The following is a 15,311-nucleotide window of genomic DNA, read 5'->3' on the forward strand; positions in this document are numbered from 1 at the left end:
ACCCATCTGATCTCTTGCCAAATCATGGGTTAAGGGGTGCGAGTGGGAGGCCATCCCTGAGCCAGCGGGGCCCTCAGTTCCTCAAAATAGGTCAGGAGTCTGGCACAGACAAGACGCAGTGTCTGCAAATAGAAACCATCTGTTGGGTCTGTGCTTTGAGCTCTACCACCCCCTCCCTCCCTGGGCAGAGGAATATAGAACTCAGAACCCCAGGAGGGGGTGGGTGCTTCCTTCGATGGGGCCTGCCCACCCCAGACGCTCCCTCCAGGGCTGCCTGCAGGGGAGGGATGGCAGCACCATATCAAGTCCCCTTAACTGCGCCCCCCACATCCGTTTACCCCCCATCTTCCCACAAGGAGGCTTAGTGTGTGCAGGTTGGTCATCAGGTGACCTTGCTGTGTGACCTTGGACAAGTCACTTCCTCTTTCTGGGCCTCAGTCTGTGAAATGAGAAGCTAGATTTTAGTGGACCCAAGGGTCCTCTTCTGCACTGGCAGGCTATAGTTCTGTGAAAGCCTTTATGTGTCCGGACCACATGTAAGAAAAGTTGAGTTCATAGGGAGGCAGATACTTCCTTCTTGCTTTCTGCCCAGGTTGGATCTTACAAGTTGGAATCAGCCTGCAGATCCCCATAAGGAGATGGTCAAGTTTTCTGATCTGGGGGCTTTTAGAGGTTTTAAGGGGAAGTGACAGGGTCACTCTTCCTTCTTCCTGTCCTCTTGTTTCTGTACTCATTCACATATTTAGTAAACATTCATCAATACTATATTAAGCCTAAAGGTAAGCCCAGGAAAGAGAACGAAGGATAAGACATAGTTTCTGCACTCAGTAACATCCAGTGTGGTTGGGGAGCAAACACGTAAAGTAAGAGACCAGTGGCAGATTTTATTTTCTTAGGCTCCAAAATCACTATGGACAGTGACTGCAGCCATGAAATTAAAAGATGCTTGCTCCTTGGAAGAAAAGCTATGACAATCCTAAACAGTATATTAAAAAGCAGAGACATTATTTTGCCAACAAAGGCCTGTATAGTCAAAGCTATTGTTGTTCCAGTAGTCATGTCACTACTGGGAAGTAGTTAAGAAAGTCACTTAAGAAGGCTGACTACCAAAGAATTGATGCTTTCGAACTGTGGTGCTGGTGAAGATGCTTGAGAGTCCCTTGGACAGCAAGGAGATCAACCCAGTCAATCCTAAAGGAAATCAATCCTGAATATTCATTGGGAGGACTGATGCTGAAGCTGAATCTCCGATACTTTGGCCACCTGATGCGAAGAGCTGACTCACTGGAAAAGACCCTGATACTGGGAAAGATTGAGGGCACAAGAAGGGAGTGACAGACGGTGAGATGATTGGATGGCATCACTGACTCAATGGACATGAGTTGGAGCAAACTCTGGGAAATGGTGAAGGACAGGGAAGCATGGTTTGCTGTAGTCCATGGGGTTGCAAAGAGTCAGACATAACTTAGGGACTAAACAATGAACAACAAGAGACCCTTGTGTCAGGTCTGAGTTCAGATCTCAGTTCCTCCACTTAAGTGACCTTGGACAAACTTGGTTGCATAAATAGAGATAATAATTGCATCTTTACCTTGGGGTTATTATAAGGATTACGGGATGTAATGAATGTAAAATCTTTGGGTCACAGTCTGCGCTTAATAAATGTAAGCTATTGTTATTAGTCTGATAAGCTAGAAAAAGGGGAGCCCAGGACGGAATATGGGGACTTCAGAATCTGGCAACTGCCCAGCTCAGGAGTCATCTCAGGGGAGATGGGAAGCTCTCCTGAAGAGCTTGGAGCGGAGGAGGCTGGCAGCCTTCTGTTCCCATGTCCACCAGTCCCTCTCAGCAGATCAGGAAAGGCTTCAGGGATTCAGGGTAGAAGCCTGCTCCCGGAATAGACTCCATATTTGGCTGGACTTGTGTTGGGTGATGGGCAGAATACAGCATCCGTGGATGTTTGATCTGAATCTTCCATCTGCAGTCTGTGGAGAAGGCGCCATCCCAACCGTGTTCATTCCCACTTGACTTTGATCTGCTCCTTGATGGTGTAAGGCAGGCAGGGTGGAGCATGACAGGGGAGGAAGCCCCTTTTCACAGTAGAGAAGATCGAGGGGTTTGCCCAAGAGGCTCTGAGAGTTGGCCTGGAACCTAAGAATTCTGAATTTGCTAGGGGTGGAGAGAAAGTCAGTGCGGCAGCTCCAGATCCTGGCCTTCTGTGGTCCCTGTGCACCCCAGCCGGACCTCCCCGGTGTGGAGGTTCTGCTGGAGTCTCTTCTAGGATGTGACTTTTGCGGGCTACCTGATATTCTCCTAGTGCCATGCAACAGGACTGTTTGCAGTGATGGGAATGATCTGGAATCTGTGCTGTTCAGTACGGCAGTGGGTCAGCCTCCGCTGTCCTGCACCCCTGCTGAAATCGCTTGTGCTGTGGGGCACAGAGGATCCAGAGGCAGACCCTTGAGGTACTCCTGGATCCCTGGAGGCGCAAACCCAGCGGATTCAGAAAGAGAGCCTTTAATCGAGAACACTCGTGGTCCAGCTTCTTCATGCTAGAAATTTCTTGAGTGGCTTCAAGTTCTTTTCAGAAGTCCTGGAAGCCAGTGAGAACCCAGTAAGACTATTAAATGCCAGAGCTGGGAGGGTGGGCCATCTCCTGTAGGGGAAGAAGCAGGGATCTACCAGAGGGTCCCTAGTGGGTTCGTGGCTGAGCCAGCTGGAATGTGGGTTTCTGACCGCATCCCTCACGCCAGAGGTTCTCAAATTGGGTTCCACGGTGTCGTCCCAGGACCATTTCTGGAAGGTGCTCCCAGTTTCCTGCTAGATTTGAATGCAAACAGTTCCAGCTTTGCCCATTACATTTTGGAGTTCTGAGTCATATTTTATTTAGAGAAAGTGTTCTTCTGCTTAAAAAAGATCCTAGCTTTTCATTTCACAGAGGAGAAAGCTGAAGAGAAGAGTCCACCGGTAGTTACTACCTGACCTGAGAAGCTTCTCAAGGCCCTGGGCTGACCTACTCCTCCTCCCTCCAGTCTGAGAACACGTGCTATGTTCCTCCCATGTGTCCAGTCCTGGGCTCTGGACAGCAAAGCTGGCTCAGAGATGGAGGACCAGCTGACCAGCAATTGCTTGTGAACCCAGAGTGTGGTGGGCGAATTCAGCAGAGATATTGATGATAGTATCTGTGGTTGATTAGAGTGGCACACCTTTTGCAAAGCCTCTGTCCCTGGTGTCCCATCCTGATAGGGATTTCAAGATGTAGGTGTGGCTGACATCCACATTTCATCGAAACGGACACCGAGCCTGGAGAAGGAAGGTGCCTTATCCTGGGTCACATGGGTGATGAGCCAGAGAAGGCGGAAAATGTCAGCCTTTCTCTGAGCACACAGGGACAGGGAGGGGCTCTCCCACAGGTCCTGATGGGCTGCCCCGTGGGAGCAAGCATCCAGTGGCCGCCAGGACAGATCCTGAGGCCTCCTGCGCTCCCCGGCTAGCAGCTCTCCCCGAGGATGTAGCCCTGAGCTCCCCACCCCACCTTAGTTAGAGATGAGAACAAAAACTACCTCCGTGTATCTTTTTGTGTATTCCAGTTAAAGCACTGAATTTTAGCCATCTTCATCTAGACAGTGTACCCGCTGGCCAAAATGCATCATTTTGGGGATTGGAGGACAGGATACAGTTTGTCTTCATGTGGAGTGTTCATAACAATTATCTCAGAGGAGAAAAAAGCCTGCCTCTATTTCTTAAGAGGCTATAAGAGCCGTTCAGCTGCAAAATGAATACTTCCTCCTTCCGGGCCCTCCCCTCTCAGAGGGAGACCAGGATGGCCCTGGGCCCAGGGAGAGGCCACCAGGGCGCAGGCCCGGCAACCACGCACATCTGGAGGCCAGAGCTTTTCCCTCCCTCCTCCTGACCCTGGGCCCAGCCCAGCCCCCTCCTTCCCCTGCCAGGGCCCGGCCTCCCCAAGTGAACACTTAATTGAGGTCAGAGTCTCTCCCTTACAGGAGAAGGGGAGAGGGTGGAACTAGCGTGTGATAAGCGTCATCCCACTCCATGCCAGATACCTTGCCAGGCACTTAGCATTTGGTCATGTCATTGCATTCAGTGATTTGGACGACATTATTTGCGCTTTGCAGATAAATAAACTGATGCTCAGAGAGGTTGAGTATCTAGTGTGAAGTCACACAGCTAGCAAATAACAGCCAAGATAGAAACCTTTAGGGCATTGCCCCAAACCCCGCCCCCCATAGTTTCTTTACACTTTGTATAATGCCCTGTATTGTATGAAAAAGGCAGGGAGGAGTAATTAATAGCTTGGGTGGAGAGGCCAAAAAAAAGGAGAAGATGGGTATTATGTCGCAAAGAACAGTAAACTGTCAGAAGTTCCTTTTTTTCCTTAAGCACTCTATCCAATTATCTCATTTAATTCTTATTATAACTTACTGGGCAAATAACATAGTTGTTTCTATCTTACAGCTACAGAAGCAGAGATTTAGGATTTAAGTTATGGAACCAGGACCTGAGGTCACGCACGTCTTTATAAGAGTCAGAAGTTCTTGACAGAGGGCCCGGCTTTGTGGCTTTCACAGCTTATGACTTTGGGACAGCCTCTTAACCTCCCCGAGCCTCAGATTAGTCACATACGTACCAGATATTTTCAATGGGATTGTGGTACCCATCCAGCTCTGCCCACTGCACGGCTGCCGTTGGGGGCAGATGAGGTGATGGGGAGGTGGTGTCTGGGGAGGGTCATGGAACTGGTCACCTTGCTGATACTGTGCTGTCCCTGGCAAGGGACTCGTTAAGCCCCATCTTGAGCGCTGTACTGAGTTTAAGAGGCCTTGGCATCCTGGTGACAAGAAGCCCAGAGGAGATAGGGCTGTGTGACCAGAAGGACAAACACTACAAAGAAGGGCTTGGGCCCAGAGCCTTCATGGGCTGAGCATAAGGACCAGGCCTCTCATCCTGTGGCCAGGAGTGGGGGGTATGAGCTGAAGATTCAAAATCTCAATAAATTGAAGTCACAGCCCTGGGGTGAGGTTCATCCCATTGCATCCAAGGAACCGGTCAAGTGTGCTTGTACTTGGCCCTTGCCCTCTCACCACACCAAGAGGTTATTCAACCAGGGTCACCAGAAGACTCCTGCTAAGCAGGAGTCCAGGGCCAGGCCTGGGGCGGAGGGGCTCTGCAGGGCCCAGAAGGAGTAGGATGATCACATAACCTAAGTCTAGTACTGGGAGAGAGAAAATATTCATACCTTAAAATAAGTAACTGCACTAGTCAGCAATGTGAGGAGGCCTAGGGGGAGATGCCAAATGCCACGAGAACCGTTGCCATTCTGTGTCACAGCAACCCAGTTGGGGAGACGCCGGAACCTCTGTGTCACAGAGAAGGAGTGTCACTGGCCAGGGTGTCCTCTGACCTGGGACTCTCTGATCCCAGCCCTCCTCTCTGGTGCAACACAAGGTCTATTGGGGGGGGGGGGGCGCTGCTGGAAGGCCATCTAGTCCCATCTCTTGTTCCACGTTGCCCTTAACCAGAGGTCATCTACCCGAACCTTGAATCCTCCCAGGGATGAGAGGCTCATTACCTGTCATGATACCTCCTTTTTCTGTTTCAGGCAGCTCTCACCATTAAGAACATCCTTCCTCTTAGGGAGCTCCAATGTATCTCAGTCTTGTGCTGATTGCTCCTGGAAGATTCAGAGAGAGTGTGTGTGTCCTGCCCTCACTGGAACTAGCTTTGGGGAATCCACCAGGATCTGGGCTGAGCTTGAGGGCTAGGGGCAAAGGTCAAAGGGCTAGATTTTCAGGTGACCTCTGGGCTGCCACACTGATTTCCCTTTGAGGTCTGGGTATCTCCTTCAGTCCCAGCCTCAGCATGGCCTCCTCTCTCTGCAGAAGAGGGAGGAGGCTTTTCTGTTGCCTGCCTGCACACCCCTGCATCTGACCTCAGAATGAAGTCAGCCCCTTGGTAAGCGCGGGTGGAGCGGTCAGACCTCTGGGGCTTCCAGATGCTCTGCTTTGGCCCACAGTGTCTGCCAGTGCCTGATCTGGCCTCCCAGGTCCTCAGCTGTCTGTCCACTACCCTCCAGAACATACGCGTGGCACTGGCCAGCTGCCCTCACTGCCACCAGCTCAGCCAGGTGCGTGCCCACACGTTCCCTCTGTCCCTGCCTCTATATGCTCACCCTCATCCAAGCCAGAGATTAATAACAGGGGCATCTTCAATGTGAATTGTATCAAAGCTTTACATTTGACTCCTCAGCTTTATAGGGAATCCAAGAATGGCTTTGAAGAGACCACAAAGCAACATAAGACAAATCGCTAGGACAGTTTCTTCTTCTTCTTCTGTGTTTTAAAGTCTTCATTGAATTTGTTACGACATTGCTTCTGTTTTATGGTTTGGTTTTTTAGCCCTAAGGCATCTGGGATCTTCTTGCCTAGAGATAAAACCCACACTCCCTGTGCCAGAAGGTGAAGTCCAAACCGCTGGACCACCGGGGAAGTCCCTGACGAGGACGTTTTCTAAGACAGCTGACTCGGTGTGTTTAAAAAGTCAGTGTCACTTTAAACTAAAAAAAAAAAAAAAGTAATGGGAGTGTTCTAGATTTAAAGGAGGCGAAAGAGAGATCACAACCAAATGAAATACATGGGAACAACACAGTTCCCAATCCTAGTTCAAAATATGGAATAGCTGTAAAAGGCATTTCTTTGATTTTTAAGGCCATACAGCATGGCATGTGGGATCTTAGTTCCCTGACCAGGAATCAAACTCTTGCCTCCTGCAATGAGAGCATGGAGTCTTAACCACTGGACCGCTGGGGAAGTCCCTGTAAAAGGTATTTGGAAGAATTTTGAATATTGGCTGGGTGTTAGATGGTATTGTGGAATTGTTGATTTTCTTAGATGTGGTAATGATGATATACTTATGTAGGAAACTGTCCTCCTTTGTAGGAAATGCAGGCTGATGTAATAAGGGGGCAGGAGTCATGATGCTGGCAGCTTCGTTTCAACTAATTCCACAAAACTATAAAAAAGAAAAGAAAAGAAAGGCACACAGAGAGAAAAAGGATTGTGACAAAATGCTAATGCAAATGAACCTAGGTGGGGGGTGATTACTGCACCATGCTGTCAACTATTTTTGTTTTCTGAAGTATTTCATAATAAGAAGTTGGAAGAAAACATAATCAGGTCTGCAGAGTCAGAACAGGTCCCAGTGAATCCTGTGCGTGTTCACTGTCTGACTTGGGCTGGGTCTGTTTCCCACTCCGTACCACAGGACGTTGTAATTCCCACCTCTCGGGGGACTGTGCTGTCTCAGTATCCCACGCTGGCAGATGCCCCCACCTCTGTGAAGCCTACCCCAGTGCACTCTGCTTCCCTGGCCTCTCATTACTTTTCAAGCCTTGATTTCATCTACTCCAAAGGCTCCTAAGATATTTGAACTCGGGGTCTGTGTCCGACGCTTTCCAGACACCTCTCAATGGACTGGGCCCACAGGAGCAGTGGTGCAATCTTATCTTGGATGGGATCTTGTATCTACATATCTCATTTTGATTCTTAAAGTAACCACATAAAGTCAGAAACTATGGTTCTTGTTTTAGAACATCTCAAGGAGGCAAATTGTTTTTCTGAGGCTAGTAGGAGTTAGAATGGGGAGTGAAAATCCAGAAATGCAGACTCCCAGTCCAGCACTCTGTCAGGCATGCTTGCTGTGGCTTCATGTGGGGTGAAGGTACCCGTCCAGTGATAAGGGCCCCAGGGGGGCCTCCTTCCCCTAATCCTTCCAAAGGTCCTGCGGAGACATCAGCCCCAGTCTACAAACTGATGGGGGAGAGGCCAGTGCCAGGCTTGCTGCAAGATGCTCTCTGCATTTCCCTGGATGCAGGCTGGGGCTGATCCCAACAGAGATTCTCTCTGCTGGACTTCTGGAAGGGCAGTGAGATTCAAGTCAGGCCTTGAAAGTTGGGCAGGGCAGAGAAAAGGGCAAAGGCCTTCCAGACTAGATCTGCACCTACAAGGAACAGGAGATTGGAATGAGCAGGCTCCTTTCTCTTTGGGAGGACTGTGGAATCTAGAATATTCTACCTGAAAGAGACAGAGTGATTGCCAGTACTAACATACCAGACAAAATTTCTGCCAGGACCATTTACCACCCATACTGTATTTTTCATTCTGTATTTTCTTTGAATTAATTCATTATTTTTAAGCTTAGCTTTCTCAGCACTAATATCTGTGAAATGGCGGATTTGGCATGTAAGTTACATGTTTTTTCTAATACAAATTAAAATAAACACAGGAAGGAGTTCCCGAGCAATCCAGTGGTTAAGCCTTTGCCTTCCAATGCAGAGGGTATGGGTTCGATCCCTGGTTGGGGAGCTAAGATGCCACATGCCTTGCAGCCAAAAAAACAAAGCATAAAACAAAAGCAATATTATAACAAATTCAATTTAAAAAACTTTTTTTAAAAAGTGGCCCACATTAAAAACATCTGTAAAAAATAAATAAATAAAAATAAACACCTGGCTAGTAAAAACTTCATCTCATGTAAAGGAACATGAGTGGCCGCCTGGGACTGCAGTCAGGGCATCACTGATGTAATCCTGTTGAGGATACGGTCAGGGGGGGCTTGCCTAAGATCACACAGCCAGAGTGCGCTTGCCTCTCCAGCAGGACTTTGTCATGAACGGTCGTGGGCAGAACTCAGCAGAGAGGGGGACGGCAGGTGGGAAGGGGTACTGTGTGGGCAGAGGCTGGGCGGGGTGCAGGGGAGGGCAGTGGCCTGAGGGAGTAGAGGACAGAGAGCTGGCAGGAAGAGGGTTTGCCTGAAGAATCCCTGGGATTCTCCTCATTGGATCTGAACTTCTTCCTTCAATAAAGAGGCCTTTGTGTCTGAGCTCCTGGCTTTATTTAAATCCAATGCAAAGTTCTGTTTTCAGGCAAATTCCCAGGGTTGGTTTCCTGATTCTGTGGCGGTTATTTCCTTTTGCCTTCCATCCCCTTGGGAATTTCATCTGAAGAAATTTCTGTCCTGAGATGGGTTGGGAGACTCAAGGCACATCGGGGGACTGGACAGGAAGAGCAGGGGGTGGATGATGTCAGATAATGGCAGTCGGGTCAGAAACATGTTCACATTTTTTTTTATAATTTTAAACATTTATTTTTGGCTGTGCTGGGTCTTTGTTGCTGTGCAGACTTTTCTCTAGTTGTGGCTGGTAGGGCCTGCTCTTCATTGTGATGTACGGGCTTCTCATTGCAGTGGCTTCTCCTGTTGCCGGGCACGGGCTCTAGAGTGCGCAGACTTCAGTAGTTGCGGCTCCCTGGGTTAGTTGCTTTGCAGCATGTGGGATCTTCCCGGACTAGGGATCGAACCCATGTCTCCTGCATTGGCAGGCAGATTCTTTAGCACCGAGCCACCAGAGAAGCCCATATATTCACATTTACAAAACGCTTATTGAGCTCCTACTGAATGCCAGACCCCAGCTGGGTACTTTGGGCTTGGCTGCCTGTCTGTCAGGAGAGCACCCACTAGGACCCCACCTGCCATGGTGCCCGTTCGTAGGGTTCCCAAAGGAGGCGCCATCGTACAGCAAAGCTGAACTCCACGGTGGGCTGCCCGTCCTGTCCTTCACCTGCGCATCCGTCCATGCACATCTGTTCTCTGCAGTGCCTAGCACAGGACATGCATGCAGTCAGGGCCAACTGGTTGGTCGGTTGGACTCTGTCTCATGGATGGTGGGCAGTGAGGGGTGAGGAGGGGTGCCATTCCATTCTCTAGAACAGGGACTCTCAAACTTCAGCATGCTTCTGTCTCACTGGGGCAGGAAAGCTGGATTAAAATACATATGTCTGGGCGCCATTCCCAATATATTGGATTCAGTAGGTCTGGATTGGGACCCAGGAATCAGCATTTCTAACAAATAATGTGGGAGGCTTAGAAACTTCCCCCATCCCGGAAGATTTTTAATACAAGTGACCTGTGGGCCACACATGGAGAAACCTTGCTCAAAGAATCATCTGGCATAGCAAAGAGTCTCAGATTTCCAATCAGGAGACTTGTGTTCCTGGCCCTGCTCATTAGCTGTGTGGCTTTGGACAAGTCACTTAACCTCTCTGGGCCTGATGATGATGTATAGGACTGAGATTTCTGGGGTGTACTTGTGGGTTAGAAGCCCTAAAGACAATCAGAGGAGGGTCATTTGCCTTGTTGCACACAGAGGGGCCGTCTTCCTCCCCACCCCTCATCATCAGAAGTGTTCTCTGTCTCTGTGAACACCCAGCCTCCTGTCTGCACGTCCCATACTAAATTAAGCACAGTTTCTGACACGCAAGAGGCAGCCCAGACATGTTTTGGATGGATGGTCGGCTGTATCACATGGCACATCCCTTGGAAGTGAAAGGCTCCCCCATCCTTTCTGAAAGGTGCTGTGGGCGGGTATACTGAACAAAGAAATGGGTGAGTGCCCTTGTGCCAGCCTTGCTCTTGTGGGACTTTATTGAAAGTCCTCCAGCACAGGGCTCGGCGTCCGATTCTTGGAGGTCCCTTCCCTTCTGCCACCCGAGGGCAGGCACCGGGCTTTCCTCACCTCCTAAATTCCTGAGAGCAGCTTCCCTCCCGCCCGTGCCCAGCTCAGCTCCTCAGGGACAGTCTGGCCTGACCCTTGTCTCTCCTGGCCTCTCACAGATGTCCTGGCGTCCGCAGTATCGCAGCTCCAAGTTCCGGAACGTCTACGGGAAGGTGGCCAACCGGGAGCATTGCTTTGACGGCATCCCCATCACCAAGAATGTGCACGATAACCATTTCTGTGCCGTCAACGCCCGCTTCCTGGCCATCGTCACCGAGAGCGCGGGGGGTGGCTCCTTCCTCGTCATCCCCCTGGAACAGGTAGGCGCCCCCCGCACCTCCTTAGGCCTGGCTGCCACCCCAGGGCGGAGAGAAACCCCACTTGGTCATTCTTGGGCCTGATGCCCTATGTCTCCCTGCGCCTCATCTTTTACTTTTTCATCATGTGTCCAGTGGCTATACTTTCCCCAAAGTTCTCCCCAAGAGTCACCGGAACAGGTGCAGCTGGGGGACCTGAGGAACATCCAGGAGAGAACACGTTTCTCTAGGCGGACTGAGATCTGTTCCCAGAGCCCCCCAACTTGGACAAGTCACTTGCTTTGGGGTTCCCAGGCTTCCCACTAACCCAGAGAGATTGGATCATCTGATCTCCAGGCTAGATCCAGCTCTATAATTGTCCTTCCCGAGTGTCCTTTAGTTCTGGAGCTGGAGGGGCTAAAGATCCAGCATAACCACACCAGGCGGGCATCTGCAAAAGTGACACACCCATTAAAAACAACATTTCAAGCTCTTCACTGAGGGACTAGAAATAATTTACCTTCTCTCTCATCCCCTACCTCCTCTCTAAAAGCTTCTTCCCTTCTGTGGCCGCCTTCGTGAATCTAGCAAATTCAATCTGCAGAGCCTCAATCATGAAATTTTGAAGCTCTGCCATTCAGGCGGAGTCCCCGGAGGCCCGTGGGAGGTCACGTGCCTCGGGGAAAACGCTGGCTGTCAGTCCCGCTTGTTTATGGCTGAGCTCTCCCTCCGCAGCCTGACTCATCTCCTCTCTCCCATCCTCCGCCAAATGCTTGGGGAGAGGAGGAGGTGCGTGCCCTCCCAAGGAAGCCTTGGGACCGGAAAGCCTCTGTCAGCTGGTGGTGGAGGATGGGTTTTTCCAGTCTCACCTGCCCATAGTGGTGGGGGCTCAGATTCGGGAAAGCCTCAGGCCAGACCCTCCCTTCCACGGAAGAGGGAAGCCGCAGTGACGGTGACGGAGCCTGGTGCGCGGAGCCTGGTGCGCGGAGCCGGCCGAGGAGCTGTGGCCTTGGAGGCAGGACGTCTAGGTTCTGGTCGGTCTGTCACTCACCAGGAGTGTGACCTTGGGTGTGTCACTTAACCTCTCTGCACCTTATTTTCCTGTAATGGCAAAGTGGACCTCTTAAATCCCCTTTCGCTTCCATAGTGATGTTGGCATTGAGAGGGTGATGGGCAGAAAGCTCTCTGAGAACCAAACACCCTGGTAAAGATGTTCTGGTACTTTCTTGGAAACGTTATCAGCTCTCCCTGTCAACTTTGCAGATGCCCACAGCAGCTCTAGCCCATTAGGAAGGATTCTGAAATGTCGCGCCCCCCAGAACCAGATGGGCTCAGATCTTTGTCCACACAGGGACCAGCTCACCTCCAGCTGCAGTAGGCAGGCTTGCAGGTCCCTAAAAACGCATGGGCTGGTTCTTACTGGGGCTCAAGTCCATTGCTGACACCCTGCCATACTCCACTACATGGGTTGCAAAGGTCAACAGTCAATGCCTCACACCATAACAAAACAAAAATTAATTCCAGATGGATTGAAAATCTAAACATTAAAAAAGAAAGAGAAAAGCTCCTAGGGTATTAGAGGGAAATGGAGAGTATTTTTAAAATCATAAAACAGGGAAAGGCTTCCTAAGCTAGTTAAGAATCCATAAAACCATAAAGGAAATGATTAGTAGATTAGAATAAATTTATAATAATATTTTTAAAGGTAATTTTTGTACTCTAGTGAGACATGTAAGCAAAATTAAAAGGCAGGCAACATAATTGAGTACAATATTTGCAATGTATAACAGACAAAAGTTGCACGTCCAGGATATATATATATATATAAAGAGTTAAGAAAAATCAATAAGAGGACCCAATAGAAACTGGGCAAAGGCTGTGAATAAATAATTTATAGAAGACAGAATATATTTTTTAGCCTACTAAGTAGAAAAAGTCTGGTCAAGGCTATGGTTTTTCCAATGGTCATGGATGGATGTGAGAGTTGGACTATAAAGAAAGTTGAGTGCCAAAAAATTGATGCTTTTGAACTATGGTGTTGGAGAAGACTCTTGAGAGTTCCTTGGACTGCAAGGAGATCCAACCAGTCCATTCTAAAGGAGATCAGTCCAGGGTGTTCACTGGAAGGACTGATGCTGAAGCTGAAACTCCAATACTTTGGCCACCTCATGCGAAGAGTTGACTCATTGGAAAAGACCCTGATGCTGGGAGGGACTGGGGGCAGGAGGAAGGGGACGACAGAGGATGAGATGGCTGGATGGCATCACCAACTCGATGGGCATGGGTTTGGGTAGACTCCAGGAGTTGGTGATGGACAGGGAGGCCTGGCATGCTGCGATTCATGGGGTCGCAAAGAGTCGGACACGACTGAGCGACTGAATTGAACTGAAATGAACTGAAGTAGAAAAAGATTTAAAAGAGTCATAATCTTTGATGTTGCCAAAGATGTGAGGGCAGGCACTCAAATATGCTCTGAGTATTTGATGGACTAACATCTTACTCTTGGTGAGGTGTAAACAGAGATAACTTGGCAATATCTAGTAACATTTAAAGATGTGTGGTGTCCATTGGCCCAGTGATTCCACTTCTAGGAATGTATTCTACAGAAATATTCTCAAGCATATATATTTTTTAAAGTTTACGGCATTTTTGTACTCATTTTTTTGCAAGTATCATTTTTTTAAATTATTTTCTAGAGGAATAAAATTTCCCTCTCAAACTGCTTAGAAGTTTCTAAACTCCTCTCCATTATTGTAATGGTACCCAAGCCTTTCATGTTGTCTGTAACTCTGCTCTAGAATATGGTCAGCTTCTATAAACACTTCATGGACACCAAGGGGAGAAAGGGCTCTTTATAGAGCATAAGTTTCTCTCTTTGGAAACATATGTACCTGTACACATACATGTATATTCAGTGTACACATAATTTTTCAGCTTTATTTGTTCATATCCTGTGATACATTTTGTTTAATTTAGTAATAGACTAACAGTGATGGCTTAGTCTTCCAGTTGGTTTCTCTTGTTTTGTTTCATTTCAGGAAGTTTTCACGCTATGTAGGTACTCGATCTGTTTTTTGAAGGGGGGTGGTGTTGGAGTTTTTTGTCTGTTTGGTGGTGGTGGTTTTTTGGCTTGTTTGTTTAGTCACTCAGTCGTGTCCAACCCTTGCGAGCCCAGGGACTGTAGCCTGCCAGGCTCCATCTGTCTATGGGAGCAAGAGTACTTGAGTGGGCTGCCATTTGCTTGCTGTTGGTGGTAGTGGGGTTTTTGGGCCACACTGCACATGGCATGTGCTATGTGAGACCTTAGTTCTCCCACCAGGGTTGAACCCCTGCCGCTACTGTAGAAGCACAGAGTCTTAACCACTGGACTGCCAGAGAAGTCCCAGGTACTCAAGGCTTTGTGTGGCACTTTTATAACAGTGAGCATTGGAAGCAACCTGCAGATCCATCAATAAAGAAATGAGTGAGCAAATTCGGGGCCATCCACACAAAGGGGTGCTATACAGTCACAAAGGTGCTGATGTAGGGTAGTTGTTCTCAAGTGTTCAGCTCCAGAATCACTTTATGCGCTTAAACATTAAACATTATCGAGGACCCCAAAGAGCTTTTGCTTGTATCGCTATATGCCTATTAATATTTAGCATATTCAGGGGGCTTCCCTGATGATAAAGAATCCACCTGCCACTGCAGGAGACATGGGTTCAATCCCTGGTCCAGGAAGATCCCACATTCCTCAGAGCGACTAAGCCCGTGTGCCACAACTATTAAACCTGTGCCCTAGAGCTCATGAGCTGCAGCTACTGAACCCATGTGCCGCAGCGACTGAAGCCCAAACACCTAGAGCCCGTGCTCGGTCACAAGAGAAGCCACTGCAATGAGAAGCCTGCACACCACAAGTGGAGAGTAGCCCCTGCTCGCCGTAACTAGAGAAAGCCCGCAGCAACGAAGACCCAGTACAGCCAAAAATAAATGATGAGTATATAAATAAAACTTTAAAAAATATATTTTGCATATTCAAAATAAAAATGAATGAATTTCAAAAATATGCATTTGTTATTTGCCTAATAATAAACCCATTTCACATCCTCACAAAAAAACTGTATTTTATGAAAAATTGTTATATTTTCAAAAAAATTGAGAATTACATTGTTCTACACTTTTGCAAATCTCTTTAATCTGACTTAATAAAAGATGGCTGAATTTGCATATCTGCTTCTACATTCAGCCTGCTGATATATCAAACATCATACACCTCTGGAAAACTTCACTGTATACTCCTGAGAGAACAAGAATGAAAAGGCAAATAATGTCTTCTATTATGAAAATAGTTTTTACCCAACAGACTCCCTGAAAAAGTCTTGGGGATCCCCAGGGGTCCCCAGACCACACTTCAAGAACCACCAATGCAGTGGAATATTTAATAAGAAAATTTTTTCACCTACTGTTAG

At 48.3% G+C, this 15,311-nt stretch overlaps 1 protein-coding gene across 4 annotated transcripts in view; it reads left to right on the top strand.

Annotated features, from left to right (window-relative positions):
• Window positions 1-15,311, top strand: part of CORO2B (coronin 2B) — a 147,938-nt gene that overhangs the window by 65,423 nt on the left and 67,204 nt on the right. For 2 of the 4 annotated variants that reach the window (XM_020880520.2, XM_020880519.2), the window contains exon 2: window positions 10,687-10,887. The exons of 1 other annotated variant lie outside the window; for it this stretch is intronic. In XM_020880520.2, coding sequence (XP_020736179.1) covers window positions 10,687-10,887 — 201 coding nt within the window. Of the gene's footprint in view, window positions 1-6,650; window positions 6,842-10,686; window positions 10,888-15,311 lie in introns of those variants that run through there. One more of the 4 variants, XM_020880522.2, reaches the window with a different exon arrangement.

This window comes from Odocoileus virginianus, chromosome 6, assembly GCF_023699985.2.
Source record: "Odocoileus virginianus isolate 20LAN1187 ecotype Illinois chromosome 6, Ovbor_1.2, whole genome shotgun sequence".
In the NCBI taxonomy this organism is placed as follows: Eukaryota; Metazoa; Chordata; class Mammalia; order Artiodactyla; family Cervidae; genus Odocoileus; species Odocoileus virginianus.